Source organism: Pholis gunnellus, assembly GCF_910591455.1.
Source record: "Pholis gunnellus genome assembly, chromosome: 5".
Taxonomy (NCBI): Eukaryota; Metazoa; Chordata; class Actinopteri; order Perciformes; family Pholidae; genus Pholis; species Pholis gunnellus.
The window spans coordinates 4,616,759-4,641,186 of NC_136531.1; the positions used below are offsets into that span (position 1 = coordinate 4,616,759).

The 24,428-nt window shown below is 43.4% G+C and overlaps 1 protein-coding gene across 1 annotated transcript; it reads right to left on the minus strand.

The window, feature by feature from the left end:
• Nucleotides 1-2,378: 2,378 nt before the first annotated feature.
• Nucleotides 2,379-24,385, minus strand: LOC306696661 (apoptosis-stimulating of p53 protein 2-like; the record flags this gene model as incomplete). Its single annotated transcript, XM_079160325.1, has 18 exons — nt 2,379-2,496; nt 3,630-3,829; nt 4,204-4,370; nt 4,681-4,814; nt 5,089-5,241; nt 5,358-6,073; nt 6,189-6,558; nt 7,177-7,283; nt 7,562-7,684; nt 7,827-8,046; nt 9,442-9,606; nt 9,925-10,142; nt 10,249-10,447; nt 11,472-11,573; nt 11,899-11,975; nt 14,844-14,957; nt 15,113-15,260; nt 24,377-24,385. 18 exons carry the CDS (start codon nt 24,383-24,385, stop codon nt 2,455-2,457), a joined length of 3,264 nt encoding a protein of 1,087 aa, XP_079016451.1. The 3' UTR covers nt 2,379-2,454.
• Nucleotides 24,386-24,428: the final 43 nt, after the last annotated feature.

Consider the following 24,428-nt stretch of genomic DNA (forward strand, 5'->3'; position numbering starts at 1 on the left):
TTTTGTAATTTTCACTCTAGAGTTGAACATAAATTTGAACCGAGAAACTGAAGCCTAGAGACCAGAATGGAGGATGCTTCTATATTACTTTAATCATTAGAGCGCTTAGATGTGCAAACTAAAGGACTCCCGACGCCCGCAGGCCTCCCAACATTCCTCAAGAGCTCAGACTGAACCCACCGGCTCGTTCCATTACGCTCCGTTCTTTTTGCACTTTATTCACTTTTAATCATCACGATGAATCCCTTCTGTCCAGCCCACGGGGCTCTGGAGCAGAAACCTGTTTGACTTTTCCCCAATTCAGCCCGATATTAATGACCACAATAGATAATAAACCACAATCTGTTTTCTTTCTCAGATGAATCATTCACCGTGTTTCTGGGGAACAGAACAATGTTTTAGGAGAAAACGTTACTTTACAGCCTTTTATTACTTTCACTTTGTTGAGACTCGTGAGCTCGAGCTGCTTCTGAGGTGTTGAAGCTTCTACGTTTAACATCTTCATCTACAAATGACTTCATGTTTGCATCTGGGGGTTTCCAGTTTGTTCCGATCGCGCGTTCACGTGTAGAAAGGTTTGATGTGCCAGGCAGCTTGTTGCTAAACATAACCTGCATGCTCTTTGAACCTCTTCTCATTTAAAGTATGAAGTAATATATCAAGTGTTTGAAACCGTTTTTTTATTTGATTTTTTTCTGAGGTTCTGTGCAATTGTAAACCTTAATATCGAATGTACTTTCCATGGATCCTGTAGCGTTTGAACCTGCTTCCGGTTCAAATGGAGTTCTTTGCACTTTGTCTGCTGAGTCTGCATGTGATGCTGCAGAGCGCCGAGCTGAGAGGCCACCAGCTGGACATTTAAACGTTAAAGAGTGGATGTTCCCGACTGTCCCTCTAACTAATAAATAAACTGTTCAAACAACTTGACTGAAACGCTTACGTTATATCATTCATGTTTCTTGCCGGATGTGAAAATGGAGCATAGAGGACAGAAGGTGTGATGTATTTTACTTTTTTATTTTAAAAACAATCTTCTTGTTCTCCGTCTTCGCCAGAGTCAGAGATGAAGAAATCAGTTTCATATCCGTGTGTCCAGAACACAGAGAGGTCCAGCAGGTGTTTAGCTTAGCTTAGCACAAAGACAGGAAGCGGGGGGCTAAAATAAATAAAAATAAAAAACTCCACTTGCATCCTCTTATTTGAAATCGGCTTTGGAGTTGATTTGAGCTGATCTACTGGTCCAGTATATTAGAACAATACTGAGATTACACGTTTAGTTTGTCATTTAAGTCCTCATGTCGACACAAAAAAGACAAATGATTACAAATTGAAATGTTCACTATATGATATCAGCTGATGTAGATTGTCTTTTTTTGGGGGGGAATTAAAAATAATCAGCTTCTGACTTTATCTTTTAAAAAAATGACACAAACTCTGTGCTGTAGCAGAACAGGGAGTCTTGTAAATAAACTATAAAACCGTTGTCTACTCTTAAACGAGTGCTTTTCCTTCTCACATAGATCCTGTATGTGTTCATTAACGACTTAAATATCAAACTAACCTTAACTAACGGCAGCCTGTTTACAGTCGAGCTCATCTGAGGCTCTCAGCTGATTTGATCAAATCTGCAAAAGTGCACAACAAAAAACGGCTACAAATTATATTAATTACCTGGTGAAAAATCATCTGCACTACAGAGCTCCACAGAAACTAAAGGTCTTTTTTTTTTTATCTTGCTTGCACAATTTATCATCAAGTTTGCAGACGTCACTAACTTGTTTGCACAAGTTCATATTTTATTCCCACAAACCACTAACTTGTTGTTTTGTTCCCTCAAGTCACAAACGTGTGAAAGGAGAAAACCCAGTGTTTTGGGATACCCTTACATAATGAAGAACATAAATATTAACTCCATATTTGGTAAAACACTTCCTAAATGTTTTATGATTCCAATATTTGCTACATTTGGTGAAGACCAGTGGATGCTGTAACAAAAGGGGAGTGTACCTTTAAATACTTTAATAAAGACAAAACCAACCAACCGTTGGGATGCATGTGTCGCATGTCGTCGACACTCTTTCTCTCCATGTTTCCTGTCTTTATGTCAACTGATGCTATTCATTCAAATAAAATGAAATCTTAAAAAAAATTACAACATGAACCCAAAATCATTTTTGCCTCAGGGCAGCAGATGTGCGAGTCACTGACAAAAGTCAAGTATCTGCTGATGAATTTTGGTAAAAGTGATAATCTGTTCATTTTAGCAGAGGATGCGGATGAACTGTTGTTTGTGCTTCTGTCCCTCCAGCAATGACAATGAGCTCATGAGGACATTCTTTGTGCTGAGGTCCAGCAGCAGTTCAGAAAACATCGTCTCTCTCTGTTAACCACAATCTCGAGTCCAGAGGTTTGAACTCCTTCTCGTAACATTCTGAGTCCTTTGTCAGTCGGCGGTTAAGCCAGGCTCCTCTGCCGCGGCTTGATCCTCAGATAGAGCTGGGAAATAAAAAGGGGAAAGAATGTGTCATTAAAAAGAAGATCAAGATAACATTTAAATTGTGAAAGTTGTTACGTAAGAGGATTCTCAGAGCCGCTTTTAAACCTGATTAAAACAGATTTAGGAAGAAACAGCCGACAGAGTCGACGGTTCAATTCCCCGTGGAGCTCAACGTAGAGAGCCGGACTGCACACGTTTAAATATACAAAAAAGACCGTCGCAGACAATTTCAACATTTAAGTTTACCGTCCCAAAGTGTCTGTATAATTTCCTAGAAAGGAAGCGAACTTTCTTTTTGTTCATATTTACAGGGAAAATGGAGAAAGGGTTCAACGAAAGCACATCCAATGAATCCCTGTTAATGGATAGTGTAGCTGCTTACCGTTACATACCATTCAATTCATACGGAGAATAAAGTTTTGAAGAAATTAATATTTGAAGGGCTTGAGCTTAAATGGATTTATACATTTTTACCGTAGTTACAATTTCTGCTGCATTGAAATTTCTCTGGAAACTAACTCATAATAAAATCTGCATTTTTCCTATAATTATTAATCCAGCAATCAAGTTGTTTCTTCTATAAAACCTTTCACACAAATCAAATTCAGTGCTTTACAAATGATTGACGAGGCGACAAGAAGAGACTAATGCACACCAAATTAAGTTCAGTTCATTAAAGGAATAAATAAAATACAACACTTAATACATTTATCAAGGTAAAAAAGTAAAATTTGAGCAAAATAAAGTATGACGACTAAAACCATGGCATAAAAACACATAAGAAACTGTATAAAATTACAAGTAATAATAAGCAATAATATTAAAAAATGTTTTTTATACATACAACACAAAAAAGCCAGAATGAATAAATAGGTTTGTAGTTTCTGTTTAAAAATATCCATATTTTCAGCTGCTCTGAAATCCTCGAGTGCTCCAAGGAAATGTATGGGAAATTACAAAACCAGTCAAATTAAGAGTTACTGTAACTTTGCACATAATCCACCAGAAAGGTCGGGTCACGTGAAATTCACAATTTAAAATTGAATATAAATTATTTTTTTAACTGCTGCTGTAAACGGACGGGCCTTTTTTTATTTTCTATGAGCTATCAGCGTCTCTGTCTCCATCTCACCCCCAGCAGGTTGCGGGGGATGTAGCCCTCCCGGTCAGCGCATCTCGCCCACCACCAGTCCGTCTCCACCGCGTCGTCGCGCCGCAGCACCGTCATGCAGTCGCCCTCGCTGAAGCCGAGCTCGTCGTCGCTCTGAGGCTCGTAGTCCCACAGGGCGTACACCACGCCGCGGTTCATCACGCCCATCTTCTCCTGAACGCCTGCCGCACACACAAACACACACGGAGAGACATTTAGAAACTAACTGCTGAAATGAAGTGTACTATTTCTCTCGGACCAGAATTATAACGGCTCATGAAACACTAGCAGGGACCCCGGGAACTTCTGTATCTACGCACCCTCATTATTTCCTCAATGAACCCTCAAATCTTTCCTTAGAAAGCTACTTAGAACGTACAAGAGCTCCTTAAGGAACCCTGAAAACTCCTAAAACTATCTCAGGACAATAAAACACCCTCAGAGACCCCTCACATTGCATGTGACCCCCTGTAACGGCACCGGGGTCACTGAGACCTCATCAATGGTCCCCGCCGGAGGCCCTTCTGGTTTTTCCATGCGTTGTGTTTAGTCTCACCGTAGAGGAACTGGGAGCACTGGGCGTAGCCTTCTTCCATCTCCTCACACTTGTCGGCGGCCGTCTGCATGTCGCTGTACGTGGTGGCGAACACCGCGGCCCCCGACTCCACCAGGAACTTGCAGACCTGAACATTGTTGCAGGAGGCGGCGCAGTGGAGTGGCGTCCTGGAGACGAGGAGAGAGGGAGGAAGAAAGGTTTGAAAGGTTCGAACCCAGACGTCTGAATCATCTCACACATCTCCGATTTGAAGCCATTTTCTTGGTTGGAAAAACAAGCCGGCCAAACACAGCTTTGTAGGAGCAATAAACATTGAGGATGTCCTCTTCTTACATAACTACGAAAGCTACATCCATGTAAAATAATAACTGGCCAGAATAATGGTGACGAGCATAGATGACATCCAGAAATAATAACTCTTAAATCATTGGCGAGGCGGGACTGTGAACCCGTAATGTCGTTCTGGTTCAAACTCACCAGCCGTCGCTGTCGGCAGCGTTGGCGTTGACCCCGAACTGAACCAGAAACTTGACGATCTCCGTGTGGCCGGCGCAGACGGCGTTGTGCAGCGCCGTGATGCCCTCGTCGTTCGGCGAGCTGGGGTCGTCCACCTGCAGGACGGACGCGTGGTTACGTTATGTTTCACGTGATCCGGACCAAAGATGCTGGTTTCAAGCATGTCATTCCAAATAGATTTTAAAATGATTGTTTTTCAAGCTCAAAACGTTCAAAATCTTCCGTGAAGTCACAATAATCTAAATTGTAACGCTAATACAAAAAATTCAATAGAGTAACAAAAGAACACAACCTGGTCATTTTCTGTGTTTGTGAAAATGTGTGTTTCGTCAAACTGTGTCGTGGTGGACCAGCAGATTAAGAGCAGACGGTGGAGTGACTCACGTCGTAGATGACCCTCTGGACGAGGTCGTACTCGCCCTCCAGAGACGAGTCCAGCAGCAGGGCCAGAGGGTTGAACTTGACCCGCATGCTGTGGTCTATCCGCTCCGAGCCGGCTTTACGGAGGATCGACTTCTTACCCTGAGAGAGGAGATCGTTTTTCATCATTTAGGTGACGTGACCCTTTCATTAGCAAAGCAATAACCAGAAGTTTTGTATTCTAGTACCCTGTTAACCGTTACTCTTCTAACACTCACCGGGGGCACCGTCACCTGTCCCGTGACCTCCGGCGGCTGCAGGTTGAAGGAGTCATCTCCCTGATCCCCCTCCTCACAGCTGGGGTAAGGTGGAGGCGGGTAGGGGGGGAACTCATCGGCAAAAAAGTCCAGGCGGACCGAGGCGGACGGACAAACCTCCTCTTCCTTGTCCTCCAGAGGGGGGGGCAGGGAGCGACAGGCGGCGGGGTCAAGGATGGGTGCACGGGGGGGCAGAGGGGGCGGAGTCACACCGTCCTCCGGGCTCTCAGCGAGCGGCTGGTTGTCGTCGACTCTGAACATCACATCGGCGCCGTCCATCCCGTCCTCGTGAGGCTGGACGTACGTCCCTGCCGGACCGACCGTCTCCATCGGGATGGTTTCCATTGCAGCCAGAGTGGTTTTCTGGTAGAGCAGCTTCTGGATGTTGGGACCCGCCGGGCCCTCGGGCTCCGTGATGGAGCTGCGTTTCTTCAGGGGCCGCGGGGCGTGGTGCAGCCGGCGGCGCAGGGCCTCCAGGTCGGCGTCGCTGGGGTTCCTGTGAGGGTTGGACAGGAAGGGGAGGAGCTTGGTGGGGCTCAGCGGCCGCGGGGTGCCGCGCTCGGCCGTCTCGGCCCCGACGCCGATGTCAGCCTCGCTGCCTTCGGACGCGCAAGGCCCAGAGTTCATGGCGTCTGAGGCGACGGTCTGCTGACCCCCGCGAGCTGGTTTCCCGTACACTGTGAGGAGGGAGAGATGGAAGTCAGAGGCAGCGATGACAAAACAAACATCTGTTGAAACCTTATCCTGATTAAAACCTAAATCATTTTGTTATTGGCCGTGTTGGTGCATCACCTCTGGGCTGGCTGCGGGGCAGCGTGCCCTGGCCGCTCGGCAGGTAGCCCTTCCCCTGCTGGGTGTACATGGAGTAGATGGACGAAGCCGCCAGAGTCTGAGGCTTCTGCAGCACAGACGGGGGGGCCTCCGAGAAGTCGGGGGTGTACGGCCGCACGGCGGCGGCCGGCGGACTCTCCTGCTTCTTGGGCAGAGGGAGGGTGTGGCTGTGGCTGGAGAGGACTCCCGCGGCCCTGAGGTGGCCCCCGACCGGCCGCACCTTACCGGGGAAGGTCCCGGTGCTGTAGGGGGGCTTGGAGAAGGTCGGCGGGCCGGATGAGGAGAACGGTTTGGGCTTACTGGGAACTGGAGGCGGACCTTTACCAGAAGCCTGAAGGTGAAATACAGAGTTAACACAGAAGTAAATAACATTATACTCAGTGGATACACAGATTACACAGATACTCCGGCCTACTTGCACATTTAGAAAATATATTTTATTAACATGACAAGCTGAAATGTAATAAAGGCCTACGTAGAAACAATAATAATTTAATAATAATAAAAAAACATTTTAAGAAATTGCTGCGAAGGACATAAATCTTATTTCTGGTATTTGAAAGCTGATGAATAAATAATGACCCTTTTATTCATAGCTAAGGTTAATGAGCTGTAAGGCTTTCCCGTCACTTTAAAATGTTTCATTATTCTTATTCTCAATGGTATTGTTGTTGTTGTTGTTGTTTATTTTTCTTTAACCAGAGCAAAATCAAACCCTAAATCTAGTAGTGAAGCAAAGGAATTCTGCTGATGTGGGGATCTGATTGATTACAGACATAAAAATCTTTTAGTTTGAAAAACGACAGGATTCACAGTTGCACTCGTCATCATAGTCAGAACCTGTAGCTGCTGGCTCACTATAGTCCAACACAATGATGCTAATTATTTTAATTTCTCCACATAAATGAACATGTAATAGTAGGAAATAGAAGTGAGAGTCCCTCGATACCTGATTGTCCCTGAGCAGCTTCTCAGTGATGTGATTGGTCCGCGAGGGGACAGGGGGCGGGATGTCAGACCCAGAGAGGGCCTTCCTATCTGTGAGGGTCTTACCGTCTACGAGAGGGATGAGAGGGGCATCATCATCATCATCATCAACACCATGGTCTTCTACCGTGTGGCAGTTTTAAACAAGATCAGCACAGTTTTAAACCTCCCAGACAGGAAGTCAATCCTGGAATCTAGAGCCTCCACGAACGCACCAACAGTGAGACTTTTCAAAACAGTCGATATTTGCGATTGCGTAGCCACCGATTGAGAATCAAATCATTTACTCTTGCCAAAAAATAAATGTATATATTGTGTAGAATTCGTGCTCATAACTCGTAACTGACCTAAGTATTGGCCGCTGACGCTGGACATGCGCGGCAGGGTGGAGGCGTGGCTGTAACCTCCACTGGATTCAGAAAACGAGCTGCTCCAGTCAGAGACTTTGCCTATTTTTGATGTGGCAAAACCTATAAAGAGGAAAGAAACTGGTGTTCAAGCACTGTGACATCTGTCCCAAACAGCTTGGACCTTCAGTTTGAGATCTTAATAAATAACTTCTCATAGTAAATATCCTCCTTTTTCTGTCTATTGTAACTCCCGGTACGGTACCTGAGGCGGGTTTGACTGGTCTGGGAGGCGGCTTCAGGGACGAGTCGGGCATGGGCAGTGTGGCGGTGCCGTCCGGGTACGCCGGCTTCACCAGAACCTCGTGGCGAGCCGGGACAGGAGGCCCCTGAGAGCTCGTCGTGGAGGACGACTGGATGTACGGCCCCACCGCCGCCACTCTGGAGCCCACGCCGTGCTGAGGGGCCACTCCGTCTGAAGCCGCCTGAAAGGGAACGATTCGATATTTGTCTCAAATCTTTTTTTTTTGTTTTTGTCCAATGAAAAGCGGTTCTCAAATGAAACTTGGCGGCGGCGGCAGAAAGCTGTGGTGTAATGTAAATGAGTATATTTACTAAGTCATTACTAGTTACTTAAGTATAAATTTGAGGTACTTGTACTTTCCCTCATTCCTCATTCTACTTTCTTCTTCTACTCCACTACATTTAAATGACAGCTTTAGTTAGTTTACAAAGATTTTTACAAACTAAACATCAAAATGTGAAAGTACAGCTGGAAATATGTATTTATTAAATCAATAAGTTGAAATTAATTAATAACTATTTTGATGGTTTAAGTCATTTTTCACGTAAAAACATTTCATGGTTCCAGCTTCACAAATGTGAAGATTTGCTGCTTTCCCTTTAAATAATGTAAATATATTAGTAATAATGTTGAGGTTTGGACTGTTGAACAAAACAAATATTGTGAAGGTGATGCGTTGGGCTCTGAGTATTTGTGACGGCATTTCTCAATATTTTCACTACTTTTAAAAACTAAACAATCAATCAATTAATGGAGAAAATAATCTGCAGATTAATCCATAATGGAAATAATCATTAGTTATTAGTTCAAAATGAGACGTAATAATCTCATTATATAATATATAATAGTATAACAGTCAGAGGGGACATTTTTCCTAATTATACTTTTTTCAATGCAGGACTTTGACTTGTTAAAGCATTTTTTTAAGGTTTGGTATTTGCACTTAAAGGTGATTCGTTCAAAATTCAGAGCATTAATGTAGCTATTTGCTATGTAAAGATATAGTGGAGTAATGTTTACCTGAGCAGAGAATGAAGTCACGCTCTCTCTCTCTCTCTCTCTCTCTCGGTGGTGTTTTTGAGCTTCTCTGTGCTTTGTTTAGCCGGTCCGGCCGCTCGCGCACGTTAATGCATGCAAGTCCCTGTGTGTGTGTGTGTGTGTGTGCGTGTGTGTGGCTAGCTAATCGCAGCTGCTCTGCACTCAGGTAAAAACTGTAAGCTCTGTCAGCACTGCTGCTGTTGTTGGCACTGTTAGCGCTGTTTGCAACTTTAGCTGCTAGCTGCCGGCTCAACTGTTGCCATGTTGAGAGCCACGTGGAGGTAATCCCTCAATCACAGTATATACAGTATATATATATATATATGATCTGAATTTAGAATTTAGCAATTTTAAGTAAAAGATCTGAATACTTAGCTCAATACAATAGCTACTTGAAGGTCGCAAGTTTAGCAAACAAAGGCGTATCCTGATTCTAAGCTCATTACAAGTTGCCCCAGTATAAAGGACCAATAGAATCTCTCTAGAAAATAAAAGTAAATATTTTTCTGGCACATTTTTTGGGGTTGTGTGCACTCACCGGCAGGTTCTCTTTCTGCTGCAGGGCAGCCTTCTTCTTCCAGAGTCGCTGGCGGAGCTCGGCCAGCCGTCGGTCCATCGACACCACCTCCAGGTTCCTCTTGTTCAGGCTGTCTCTCTGCTGCTGCAGCCTGCCGCTCTGGTCCTGGTTCAACTTGTTCCTCAACTGCCGTGTCAGGGACGGAGCGCAGTCAAAAAACTGGTATGAAGGAAGCTAATAGTGCAACGTCTACATTAGCTAGTTAGCGTAGCCTTCCCGCTAAACTCAAACTAGCTACACTAGCTTGTCGCTGTCTAGTGAGCTAGTTAGCATCATGAACACTCTGACAGTGAAGGTATGTTTTGAAAATATCCTTTGAAGACGTGAGGAATCGTGTTGAGTCATTTTTTTACTACTTTATGACGTTTCATAGACCGAACGATTAATCTATGAAAGATTAATCGTTTGGTCTATGAAGGCCTGATGAATTGTTACAGGGCTCACCTGCAGCTCCTTATATAGGCGCTCCAGCTCAGCTGTGGAGGAGGTGTTCTGGTGGTGATGGAGAGAATGAGGAGGAGGAGGAGGAGGAAGAAGAGCCTCCAGTCTGTTGCTCCTCAGCGCCTCCAACTGGTCGCTCAGCTCCTCCACCCTCGAGACGGCGACCAGCATCTCTCTCTGCTTCTGCTGGAACAGACCGGTCATCTGCTCGATCTCCTCCACTGGAACAACAAACACAGGAGCCACAGATGAATAAGAGGACTGGGTGAGCGTATATATATATATATATATATATATATGACAAATGGTTAATTAGCCAACCCAGACCTCCGTCGTCACACTGACCTAGCTTGCTGTTGCCGAGGCGTTTCTGCTCCACCTGGCCCCTGAGGGCCCGGACCCGTCGCAGCTTGGCCTCCTGGTTGTGTGCGTTCTCTCTGAGCTGCTGCAGTCGCTCCTGGTCAGACGTCTCCGGCTGCTGCTGCTGCCGCTGATCCTGCAGCTTCAGGTAGCGCAGCCGCTGCTCCTGCAACACCCGGCAAAACACATTCAGTTAATAGCTCTGTTTGAGCTGAATGCATGTCGAGGTGCCTTTAAAGTCAGGAAGGTGTGGACACTTCGCTCACCAGAAATGTATTTTTTTTATTTACGTATTTTTTGGTGGCACTGTTTGTCAGTAAGTCAGTAATAGGATAATAGTAAAACAACAGTCAAACAACGAGCTTCTTTATGCGAGCATTACAAGTTCCCAATCATTTGTGTCTAATAAACACAATGCTGTCTGTTCCTGCTCTGGCCATGTATGTATGATGTCGTATTCGTATTGCGATGCAAAAACGATGCCAACTGCAGTTCTTCACATGGCCACTCGACCAAATATTCTCTGGATAAATTTAAATATATTGATTGTATATTTTTACAGTATAGTTTTCTAGTTATTTTTTTCAATCTAAATGTGCTCAAGAAGTCACACAAATGAAAAACATTCAAACAAAGCATCATTTCAATGAGTTAGGTTTGATCATCACCACACATCATCAGGTGGATGCAGTGACACAAAGTGGATCCTTTTTCAAACGAAAAAGTGAAGCGGAAGACAACCCTGCACTAGAAAAAGCTCCGAAGCGGGAGATGAGGAGATATGAATACATTTAATTTTGAGTCATAATGGCAGGCGGTGATGGCTGAGGGTAAGCAGAACATGTATTTGGGTCATTTCTACTGAAACATTTACAGCCCAGTTCATTTTGTTCCTATTTCTTTTGTCATGACGTGTTATTTTCTCAGTTATTTGGGAAGGTGGTCCTTTGAAGTGGGCCTTGAGTTACAAATGGTTGAGAGCCTCTGCTCCATAGATAATGGAATGTAATCTGGCCATGTGCTGCTGCTGCTCCTACTAGAAACAGGAGTGATACTGGTTTGCCGAATTTGCTGAATTTGAGTATTTGTATGAGTGTACTATTATGGGTAATGATAGTAGTAACAATGTCAGTAATAGTAATAGCAGTATCAGTACTAGCATTAGCAGTAGAGTGTTGGGTGTTTCATACCTTGGAGGACAGCAGCTGCTGCTGTGCATTAATCTGCTGCTGCTGTCTGGTTGCCAGATCCTGCAGGTCACTCAGTGTCACGTCCAGACGAGGAGCTGAGACCTGCAACACACACACACACACACACACACACACACACACAGTCAGAGTTCACCTTCAAATGGACATGAACACACTTTCAGAGACGCAAACAGTGCAGCCTTCATAACCGAAGCGCAGCAAGACACGACACAACTTTCTGTACATTCAAATGACGGCCCAGGTGACGGAGGCTCTAGCGTGCCGAGTGCCAACAATAGCTCAGACGCTAACTGCTGGATTTAGTTTCTCTTTTAATGGAGCTAGGCCTGACAGTTCCAGTCTTTGTGCTGAGCTAGGCTAAACACGTCCCTGTACTGGACGCACGGAAACTGTGAAAGTGTCTCACCCCGTTCTCCACACATCTCTCCACAGAGGCTTTCACCTGGTTCCTCTTCATCATCGGATCTGCAGCTCTGGATCCACCTGGATATAAAAACAAAATGAGCGTTGATGCTGAAATTTGGCACAGACATGAATGGTCCCCCAAGGATTAACAGTGACCCTCTGACTTTGAATCTAGCGCCACCAACAGGTCAACCTTTTCATTTGTCCAATGCTTTTGATTTATGACCAAATACCTGCAGAACTAATGACATCCCCATCAACTATGATAACTATCATAATTAGGCTTATGACACACTGTTACCTGTCCTCGTAAACCCTCACAGACATCGATATCCCACAACTTTCTGAAGCGCAACAAGAACAAAACTAATTGTTTGTCATTGGTGCAAAAAAATCTGGAAAAAAAACCCACAGGTCAGAAATCTGAGTGCTTGAGTCTGACATTCATTTCCTGAGCACCAAATGTGGAAAAATCCACTGCTGAAAATAGTTCCCAACAAACACACTATTTCCTCCAGTTTGTTTGATATAAACTACAGTGAACTTTAGGAAATTACTGAGCCTTTAAACGAAACTACAGTATATATTTGTGGTTTAATATATTTACATTTTCAGTAAGAACCAATGAGCTGAGAGCTACAGACAGGAAGTCAGAAAGTATTGGGAGACGGACTAACATGTTGTTGGTTTGATGCTGCTCTTGGGATTTGTTGGCTATAAGAAAAATATAAAAGAACACCAGCCTTATCCTCTGAGCTAATGGTTTTTTTCTGCACAGTATTTAAGAGATCAGACCTGATGGAGGAAACTGTCCGACTGTTAATCAGGAAAACCTCAGAGGGGATTTCTTTGTTTTTGTCCAGCAGCTGCACACTCGACTCCCTTGAGTCATAAGCTGATTACAGTTTGTCATCCACTGTAACACACTGAGCCTCCTCCATTACTTTACTGTACAGACAATCCTGCCGTTGATCTGCACCATGTGCTAACTTTAATTCCACATGCGCAAAAAAACAACTGGATTACTGGGAACACTCAGCTGAAGTATTTATACTCAGTGTTCTCAGTGATCTGATTGTCTGTCTGGAGGGAAATTCTCTCTTTGTGCAGTTTGTAAGTTTGTCATATTTCCCCACAGAATGACTCCACTCTTGACAAGCACTTTTACTACTAATTAAGATTAGTTTGCACTTTCTCAGCTACAACTTACGCCTAATAAAATGTCAAGAGTATTGCAGCTAAAGAAAGTGATTTCTACCAAATCTCCAAAGTACAAGATGGATTAACATTTAAAGTGTTTTTTTGCGGCTTTAATGCATTTCCTTTTTTTGTATAAAAAAATTAAAAAAGCATGTAAAAATAAAAAGAAGAGTAAAACGAGAAACTATAAAAGAGAAATCAGATTCAAAATGACAGTGTCTGCAGGATACACAGATGCAGTAATCTACAGCTGAGATCAATCTGCACAACAGTCAGAGGAGGAGATCACAGTCAGGAAGTCTTGCTGTGACTTGGCGGACTACGTGTTTGACCTCGACCAATCACAGCTGGTCGTTTATCACGTCGCCTGTGACTCGATGTGTTGGGGAAGGAGCTGCCAGGTCGCTGCTCCACCCGACAGCAACATCATTCCTCTCTCGCTTTGCCGTGTGAAACCAGAAACACGCCAGGTCCGAGTGTTATCAGACTGATATTGTGTAATCTGAACTCTGTATAACTGGAGGCTGTTCAGATAATTCGGTTTAAGTCTTCACAGAAAATCATAATCAAATTGAAAGGGCACTCAGATTTCTTAGTCTTCCTCTGTGTGAAAAATGGCAAACCACCATCGAGGTGGGAAAGGACTTCACAAGAAATGAGCGAACTATTGATGCACATGTTCGTATACACTGCTGTGGAGACACCAAATGTATTATTCACATTTGAAGTTTTGGCCCCAAAAGAAGAATAAACAAATGATTCAAACTTCCTTTTAGTCGATGTCCACACAGTGTTACATGACAGCAGAGAATACTGTTAGAACTTGGATTTTTCAGCGACCCTCGATCATTATTGAACCACATCGGTGCAACTGGGCTCTAAATATTGAATCTTCTTTTCTTTGGGCCCTCTGCAGTCTACTCGGTGTTAGACTGTAGAGGATTAAACTGTGATTTGTCCGTCCATAGTGTGATCAGCTGATATTCCAGTAGTGCTAACCCTGCACTAACCTTCTATTTCTATTGTGACATTTGAAGAGCTTTGCTAAAGCAACACGTTGCCTGTTTATTTCATTTTGTTATTAGAAACAGGAAGCTGTTCATATTTAAATCTACACACATTTTGATGTTAAGCTTCCAGTTTATTTCACCAATGACTGTTGATTTTTTCTATTCGTATTCAACTGATCTTCGCCTCTTTGTGCTCTTTCAATTGTAAGTCTGGTTGAACCGTTGTACAGCGTTTAAAACAAACCCTTCAAACATCTATTATTTAAAGAAGACTTTCTTCAACTTCTACAACCCATAAAAGACAATTCAAACATAAAGACTCGTCCTCTCAGACATCTAACTGGAGCCAATCAAGCTTTGTGGCAGGAGACTGCTAACTTTACAACTGTATTGTGTTTCTTTCCTTCAGTTTTATTCTTCACCGTGTTTCTGGACGGCCCGGTCCTCTACACTGAGCTCTTTATCTCTGTGAACCATCCACTGTTGTCCTGTGGAGGATGTAGACAGCCATGTATCACCTCATGGACACACATGGAGTCACCAGCTGCTTCTTTTCATACCTGTGAGGAGTCTGGAGAATCACACCCCACCCAAAAAAATCCCCCCTCCCTTCACACAGGAGCTCTGACGAACCAGAGGGAGGCCCCTCGTGCAGCGACAAGAACACGATCCCTCACTGGCTTCCCACATAGAAACACGTGGCATCCTGCTGCGCGGTGGCGAGGCAGGTGCTTACCCGACTCTCTTCCTGGAGCTCTCTGGTGACGCAGGAGGTAGCGAACCTCCCCCCTCTGCTGCCCCCATCGCTGCAACACCTCCAACATCCGCTCCCCTTCTCCAACCACATGTTCTGAGGGGTTAAAAATCAAGAACATAGACTGCTTATTTCATGGAAAGTCAGATAAGAAACCAGTTTGTTAGCTTGATAAGATAAGTTGCGATAACAAGCCTTAACGATGTATGGACACTGCATATATTTGTTTATGTTTTTAAGTGGAAACTCACCCGAGCCTCTCCACGTCTCGGCCAGGTAGCAGTCGGCCTCGCCGGGCTCCTTGCAGAGCTCCACCACATCTCTGCACAGCGTCTCCGGCGTGATGGGAACCTCGCTGAAGTGCTGGTCGTTGTTGCTGAGGTACACGGTGAGGAACATCTACAAACACACAGCAGACACACCAGGAAAGATTAGGGTTATATTTCATCCCCCACCCAACAGATAATATCATGTGAATGTCTGTTGGAGCTTTCCCACCACTGAGAACAACGAGGTCATGTTTTTATTCTGAGAAATCAGAAGTGACGTAATATTTTATTGGTTGATTTAAGTGATTTTAGAATCAAGTGTTTCTTTGGAAGTTCTATCAGGAAAACGTGAATGTTTCACCTATAATAGTAGAAGTGAAGAAGTCACTTCCTACCAACACTAATTATTAATGACTGTCAATCTCACATCAAAGCAGACGCCCAGATGGAGCAGTGTTCTCTCTTTGGACCTGGCTTCTCTGCAACCAAACAGAGCATCTGAACCAGGAATTAAAGAAGAGAAAATGTAGGAAACAAGAGAAAGAAATTGGTGATGGCGACGTACGAATGAAACACCAGTTTCCTGTGCCTTTAAAACACTGGCATGTCCTTTAACAGGTTGTGTTGATAGTTAAACCAGTTTGTGATGCGACACACTCAACCTGCCTTCTTCACCTTTACAGCAGCTTCCTGTGCTATTTAGGACTATAGTAGATATTTGTGGACATAACTCCCATGATGCACTGGGCCATCTGTTACTCCAGCAGGGTATCTGCTGTCGGGCCCAGAGCCAGATCGGCTCCCACGGCCCGCCAACCGGCACGGAGGCAGCGTTTCAAGTTTTTATTTATGCCGGGTGGGTGGTGCCGAGGAACGGCTTGCTCAACGGCTCGTCGGAGGACTTTGAGCCGCATGTATACGTGTTCCTCTGTGGAGCTGCTCGGAAGGATTTGAACATTCAACCTGCCAGAGCGGAGCTGGCTTCATCCCTCGTCTCTCTGTCTTCACTTGGTCTGACGTGAAAAATGAGAAACCGTCTTTGACCTTTCTGAAACTGACTGCGGCATCATTTACATGCAGATGTTGTCGGCTGTTGCCGAGGTTGGAATGAAGCTCATACATGAAAGCAAAAACACATTATCAGGTACTCCTGATGCAAATAATAAGAATAATAAGAATCTTTATTTGTAGAGCACATTTAATACAGACTAACTCTAAGTGCTGTACATTTCAAAATATATAAAAACAGAAAACCTTCCTTTTACAGATAAAATAAATAGAAGTTGTAGGAAGAAAGCGTGCATTTTGCACTTCAATTTCAACAGATGAATAAAAACTAGAAAATATTTTACATTTGAAATGACAAGTAAAAATAAATAAATAAAATAAAGTGTCGTGTCACTCACAGCTTGTCGCCTGTTTGAGCTAAATGCTAATGCCAATGACTTTAACATGCTAATGTTTAGCACATATGTTTATTATGTTCAACAACTTTGTTTTGCGTGTTGGCATGCCAACATTTTGTTATTATCAGTAAACACTAAGTACAGCTGAAGCTGATGGGAACGTTGATTTAAAAGTATCGGACAACTTCAAACGTCGACCCGATGACGGCGCTGGAGGAAGAGTCAGAGGATCACTGAAGTGAGGAGGGATTCATCTTCTGGGGAGCATGAACGTCTGTCTGAGATTTCACGGCGGTCCAGCCGATACGTGTTGGTGAGATTGGTTGGATGCATGACGACTGTCTGAAAGCAGGATGAATTGGAGCTGATTTGTTTATCTGAGGATGTATTTCCTCACTTGGAGGCAGCAGATAGAGTGTGAACCTGGCAGAGAGAAATTGGGATTGAGTACACAGAGTCGCCATCAAAGAGATTAAACGGCGAGCTGTTTCCGGCTAAAAACGCTACATTTTTGGCTTTTTAAAATCCTAATTACTGAGAGAGAGGATTTGTTTTTAGGGTAATACTTCACTTTTTTTCGGCTCTGTTACTCAAACTAAAAGGTTACCAGACAGCCACAGTGGACTCTGAGCTGTTCGACTGCAGCAAATGTAAATGAGGAGCCACATTCAAAGAGGGCATCATTTACAGTAACACTGTGGTCCATTAGGTGGTCTGCAGAGGTGGCTCATGGGAGATTTCTATTGCTTAAGCATCAGCTGAAGTAAGTGAACCGGTGTCATCGTCAACAGAATATCTCAGTGATCAAGACATCTTTTTAGTCCCTCCTTCATTAAAACTAATAAAGTCGACAGACTCCGTGACAGAGAGGCCTGCTGTCCTACATGGAGCGCTGATGGAAAACTGGAGCACTGCTATCTTCCTTCAGGATGAAGTGGGTCACTGCCGTCAGTCACCGAAAACCGAGGTCGACCAGGAAGCGCCGCAGCCAATCAGAGCGGGAGGGGAGGTGCTGTCTGTCCCTCAGGACGGCCACAGGGAGTGAGACCTCCTGTCGTCAGGGAGGCCGGTTACATCAATACGTCCTGGGTATACTGGTACATTGTGCTGCTCACGACGTCAATGTTGGCATGCTATACATTCACATGTAAAGCTGCTAACGTGAGCATAGCACAAATAAGTAAAAGTACAATTATGTAAGTATTATCAGTAAAATGTACTTAAAGTATGAAAGGTAAAGTACTCAAATGTTCCCCGTCAGTGTTTTACTATTATACATGATGTCATTGGATTAATATTACTGCGGCATCAATGTGTATGTTACATGTTTTAAACATCATCATGTTTGTAGCGTCTCTGTCCTGTGAGAACCTCGTATCTCCAACAAGAAAAACAACCTGTTTTCAGGTTTGTTATGAAGCATCTTCCAGCTGATCCAAGAGGCTTTTTAAAGAGTTTATTTATCTGAAGAAGTAGGAGGATTTTATCAACACATAAAGGAACATTTCATCCTTCAGTTCATCACAAACATTCAACATCAACACATCTGGAGATCTGGACAGGAAGGAGATGAAAAACAGTAATCTGTATAGTATATAAAGCTGTGAGACAAATTGAGTAAAACGTACAATATTAACCTCTGAGATGTAGATGTATAATAGTGTTTGAGTAAATGTACTTAGCACCATAATCTTGTAGACATAGTTGTCATATTAAGAGTGGTGGAATGCTAATTGCTGCCATTTTTCTGACACAACTTCTCATGGACGTAGCTACCGAGCTCTCTAACCAGGCCTACAGAGTGACCCTTTAAGATTTGCTTTAAGTCTCTCTTATCTAAAATACATACGGAGGGTAAAAGGCTGATTCATTTCCACAAACACCCAGAACAGGTGACAGTGACAGCTTACAACAGGAAGTACACCCGTCTGTCTGTCAGTCAGTCTGAGGCCTCATTAAACTCCTGAGGATGCAGCTCTTAATCCAGCCAGGAATTAGCGCAGCATCACGCAGCTTAATACCACCAACCGGCCCACAACAACCCTCTGCTGTGAGGGAGGACATGAACGAACCGTCTTCTCTCTGCAACACGTCAACAGCTTCTCCAAAAACTAAACAAGGAGGATTCACCATCGCGGAGCTCTGACCGGTTCACTGACACATCAAACGAGGAACAGACCGACACGTGTCAACACCACTCGCTTCATAGGGGGACATTTTGAATTAACATCCGTTATATTATTATCATTTTTTTTTAGGGGGGGGGGGGGGGCATTTCCCCCTTCATTAGACGGATGACATGTGTAGAGGCAGACTGGAAACGGGGGGGGGGGGGGGGGGGTATGACGTGCAACAAAAGGTCTGGAGGCCAGAATCGAACACGGGGGAGATGCTGTTCAATGGTCTGCGCTGAATACAGCCGGCTACCAACCAATGCGCTCCGACTGGTGTTTTATTATTATAATATAATCTTTGTAGTTCTGTTTTAACGAGTTTTTTTTATCATATGCAAAGTGCCGATCCGACTGTTTGGGATTTTAATGACAATTTTGTCTTCTTTTCTTACTGAAAATAGGATTTAGTCGAGAAATATGTTGTTTTTCTTCAAAGTAGGATGTCAAAAAAAAGAAACGGTGTCGTTACTGAAACTGAAATTGTGGTTTTGTACCAACACTAGTATTGAAACATGTCGAACAATATCCAGCCCTACTAACAAAGAAATATAGCACCGATTCTATTTTAAATTAACAAGAACAAAGCTGCAGACCGATCAGTAATTCTGACCTCTTGAGAAAATCAAACAGGAAATCAGGAACATTGTTATTAAGATCTGTAACGATGACGTTAGGATTTTCAGTCATGCTGTAAACTGTTATTGATCACATAACTTTCACATAACCGACCAATGTTTGCTCTTTTTATTATTATTCTCTTCTTATTTTATTTTACTTTTTAATCTACCTCGTTTCATTTATTTGTTTCACTTTATGTATCCGTACTACTTCTGTCCTTGAGCTGCAGCAACAACCACTGGATTTTCTTTTTAAAGGTTCATCTTCACTAAATCATTTTCTTTATTGAAGACGAACGTTCACGGAATTTGATCCAAAACATTATCAGACTTAAGATAAAACTATTTAACTGAACGTGAAAAGAGGTTTTGTTTTTGGGAGTAAACAGGCAACAAGTCAAACAAAGTTGCATCAGAACTGAATTGGCCGAACATATAAACTGCATTGTTATTAAAATGAATGAACCAAGTTTTCATTCAGTTCTGCTGCGTCTGGTTCTGTTTCCTGCTCGAGGAAAGCGTGGCGGCAGCTGGCGCATCCCAAATGTTTTGTAGGCGGCGTGGACGGCCGGAGCCATATGGCCGACAGCATCACGTGACGCACCAATATTGGATTAATGAGACACACACACACACACACACACAGCCCAAACCCCGCCTGCTGTTCAGGACTCTACCACAGTCAACAACATCAACACAGGACGCTTCCACTGAACTATTGCTGGAAGCTCTGAAACCGTTCTCCGATTGGCTGCCCGCTGGACATTCAAAATTGCATATTGGGATCGTTCACGCATATTTCCGAGTCACTAATTAGCCACTAATTAATTGTCTGTCACTGTGGGTTATGGACAAACTCTCCGAGGTTCACCAACAGGTCACTGATTAAATCAATTAACCAATCGACCGACAGTCAGCGGCCCGGCTGCCTTTGTCTAATGATAAACCTCTAAACCCACCAAAGTCCCGTCATCATTACTAAATTACACGGACGTGCTAAATGTTATTGTGACATAAACAGATTAAAGCTGCATTCAAAGCGTGTCAGCGCCCCCCCCCCCCCCCCCCATCATCCTGACTTGGGAGCTTTTACACATTAATCCAATTTGATGACGGTCTGGTAGCCTATCAACAACAACACATATATGAAAATTAAGCATTTTACGCTTAATTTACGGAAGTTACACTTTAATAATATCTAACCTTTGAATGTCACAAATACATGAACGTGTTTAGCTTGTTGTGTCAAAACTACCCTCTCCTAGTAAAGTTAACCCAGTATTGCATGTGTGGTATATTGACCCAAAGAGGGTACTCTTTTGTTTTAACCCAGTAAAATAACTATCTATCCCTGTTTACTCGCTTCACTTTGTGATAAGGTCAGCCAAATTGACACGGACAAATCGAGCACTAAAGCGACTGTGAGAGATTTAAGGCGCTGGAATATATTCGTCTTTGACTTTGTTGAGTTCAGTCAGTGAGGCTCACTGCTAAATTACCGCAACTTCATCATCATCATCATCATAATTGCAGGTTTTGGTTACTGAGTAATAGTAAGTTTTCCACGCGTTTTAGACGCAACATGCGAACGGCCCCACGATGAGTGTTGTTAGCTTGTTAGCTTCCGGACCGTGCTGGACAATCTGCTAAAGTCGAGTAGTTCACACTACACGACTTTAGCACTGATTTTTCACTCGCCGAGTTTTTGGAGCTGATCCGACAAAAAAAACAAACAAATCAGAGGCACGTTGTCGTTGGCTCGTTGTGCCATGTGTCAAGTGTTCAAAGAGCCGAGAGACACACCCGCGCATCAAAGATATCTAGCAGACTAAACATCTGGAGCTACAGCCAATGAGAGCACACGACACATGTTGGGGGGTAAAACCTGAGGGGTCGCCTGTAACAGTAGGAACCCAACTGCATGTGTTGCATTCTGCCAACAACAACATGATAACAAGAAAAGGTCGTGAGGATTGCGGAAACAAGAGATCCTGTCCCGCTCATGAGAGGCTATGACGTCTTTACACGTGTCACTTCCTGCCGGTGAAAGATCTGGCAGTGTGTGACCCCCACGTCGCCACTTTAACGATCAGTAGTGTGAACCACACAGCGGTCTGACGATTGTGAAAAAGTCTTGAGCTTGGCTCAAGGTGTGAAAGCGCCTCGTCATGCCCCACCAGTGGTCAGGATGCAGCTACAGAAAGCTGCTGTCTGTTGTGTGTTCTGTCGCAAGCACGACAAAAAAAACCGGAACAAAACATCAGATTTGAGATATGAACATCAGCATCAGGCTGGTATTGTAAACCATGACGGTTCCCTATTATAGTTCCTTATCGTATGAGGAATACTGACACAAAACTCTTCCCCCATGACCTTGAACAGCGTGTGTGTGTGTGTGTGTAAGTGTGTGTGTGTGTGTGTGTGTTTCTGGTCACTGTGGCAACAGTTACCAAGCAGCAAGGCGAGCTCGGCTGAGCCCTTGCCTGCGAGATGAGGACGTATTGTAATGATCGGGGTGCGCTGCGTCGTAGAGGAAGCACGTATGGAACATTTCGGGATGATTTTGCTGTTGGAGTCACGTACTAAACGCTGAACACAGACTGAGAGATTTGCACCAAATTCACCGTCACTTTCAGACAGATTTGAGGTCTGAATCCTTTGTTTTTCGTCTGTTGTCAGAGCTACAGCTCTCTGAATGTCAGCCACTGTGCGGATGTTACACACTGCTGTCTGAATAACAATAAGGTTTTCTGGAAAGAGAAGTTCTTTATTTCCTCAAACAGACCTTCCTCCTCCATCTCACCGTGTTCCTCATCTATCCTTTAACATGCGAGGGGGAAGATACCCGATTACATCTGAAAACCAACTCATCTTTCATTCAATTGTTTTAGATTTTAAAAAAAAGACATTTGGACACATCTAATGTTGCTGAATCCCAATAATTCCGTTCAAATGAACCCACTTTGGAGTAAAGTTGTGGTTTGATAAATGTTGGTGTGTTCTTTTACATATAAATGAACGCAAGTTCACACAATGCTGACGAAGCATATCGCTTTCTCAGTACACCGGAGTTATGCCTTGCTTTCTAAGATACAACAAAACTATTTAGTATGCTAGAAAAAAACTTCCAAATACAGAGAATGTCATCACCTGTAGTGAGTTTCAGCCACTAGAATCTTCTAGTACTTCTAAGCACTGGATCTCACCTTCATCTTTCATGCAGGTCTGTGCAAAGAGTTTGTAGAAGACAGTGATTATCTTTTTGTCTTATTGTTTTAAAGGTGAATACAAATCACTGGATTGGACTTTGATTGAAGACGTTTTATTGTTGATGGAAGTCTGCCTCCCTTTGCCCTCCGTGCCTGGAGTTCGAGCTTAAAGGATAAGTCTGAGGAGATTCTATATTTCTTGTCAACTATAATCTCATGTTCAGAAAACAACGGTGAACGAATCAACTCACCAGCGTTGTGTGTGAATCAAAGCCTGATATCTGACAGTTTGACAGTATGAACCAATGGGCTTGGAGCTGAGAGACACTGACAGGAAGTCAGAAAGTGCTGAGAGACGCACTGACATGCCGTTAGTTTGGGTCTTTTAATGGGATTTGTTGACATTAAGAGAAATATACAATAACGCCGGCCTAATCCTGTGATTAACGTGACTGGTCAGTTCTGGTCAGGTGTTGTAGAGATGACTAATCGGGGTGGAAGTTGGGCTAAAGTTATCGGAAGAAGACACAAAAGAAATCAACAGGGAAACTGACTTTAACGCAGCATCCGTTCCAACAGAATGGATGAATCACAGATTACTTAACAGGGGACATTATCATGGTCGGGTTCAGGAGAGACGAAAAACCCCCAAATGTCAAAGAGGTCAAACGGAAGATTAAGCAGCACTGCAGCGTGGATGAAAAGGTTGTTTAAACGCGGGGAATACCTCCATACACATGGAGACAATGGCACAATGGCGGTGTTCTATTATTAGTGGCGAGCTGATCTCAGAGCGTCTGGTCGGGACATTTGTCAGTACGACGGGGAGATTTCCGTCAGGTCACAAACACAAAACTAAAGAAACACACGTTTCCCTTCTCCGATCCGTGTCTTTTGAGGAGCTCTGATGGTATTGATCCAGGAAGTCGTGTTTATCCGTTTAACTTGAGACCATCACATGAGTTCTACTTCATACAGTGTGATCACATTTCAAATTACACCAGTGATTCACTTTTATGTCCGTCGATAAATCTTCTTATTGTTTAGTATCACTCTTTAAAGTGCCTTTAGACGCCTGAACACTGCTTCAATTTAAAAGGTCCATACCGGTGTTTCTTAATGTTTTCTCTTGTTATTTAAAAGCAGGTAAAGTTGGCAACATGTTGACGCCGATGGTTCCTCCTGGATGACAGATAATTAGTTTTCTTTGCTTTCATTAGGTTATATTTGTTACTTAAATAGTTAAATCTGTTTTATTTGTTGTGTCACATTGTAAATAGAAATAAATAATATATATTCACAATCTGCTTGGGACTCTGGAAAGATGATTATTCTCTCTTGTTGTAATTAAATTTTCTCCTCTGTGTCTTATTTTGGAATGTGTAAACCATTCCACCAACATTGTAGATTGTCGACTAAGTTCTTCACATTTAAAAAAACAAAAGTCAGAGGACATGGCCTCAGTGCTGTAACGTATACAGACCTGGACCCTCAACACTTTGATGACAGAAGTTTGACACATAACAATTATGTGAAGACAATGTTAATGATTATACACAATTATCCCTATAGCTCTAAATCAGTTGGGAAAAAACCGCTAAAATCAACATTTGAAGAGCATTACTATATTAAGATATCTGACCCATTTCAGATACTGCTTTCCTTATAATTTCACCTTAACATTAACATGTAAGGCTAAAGGTTTTTAACATGTTAAATTAAGGGATTCTGTTTTGAAGTAAACTGCAGCAGTAGTAATGAGGGTGGTGCCAGTTTATATGGAGACAGTAGCAGGTAAAAAACCACGTAAATAAAACAGAATGAAGTGTTTTACACTCACCGGCATCATGTTGGCAGTTTTCCGCTCTGTCGCACCCAGACTGCAGCCGAAA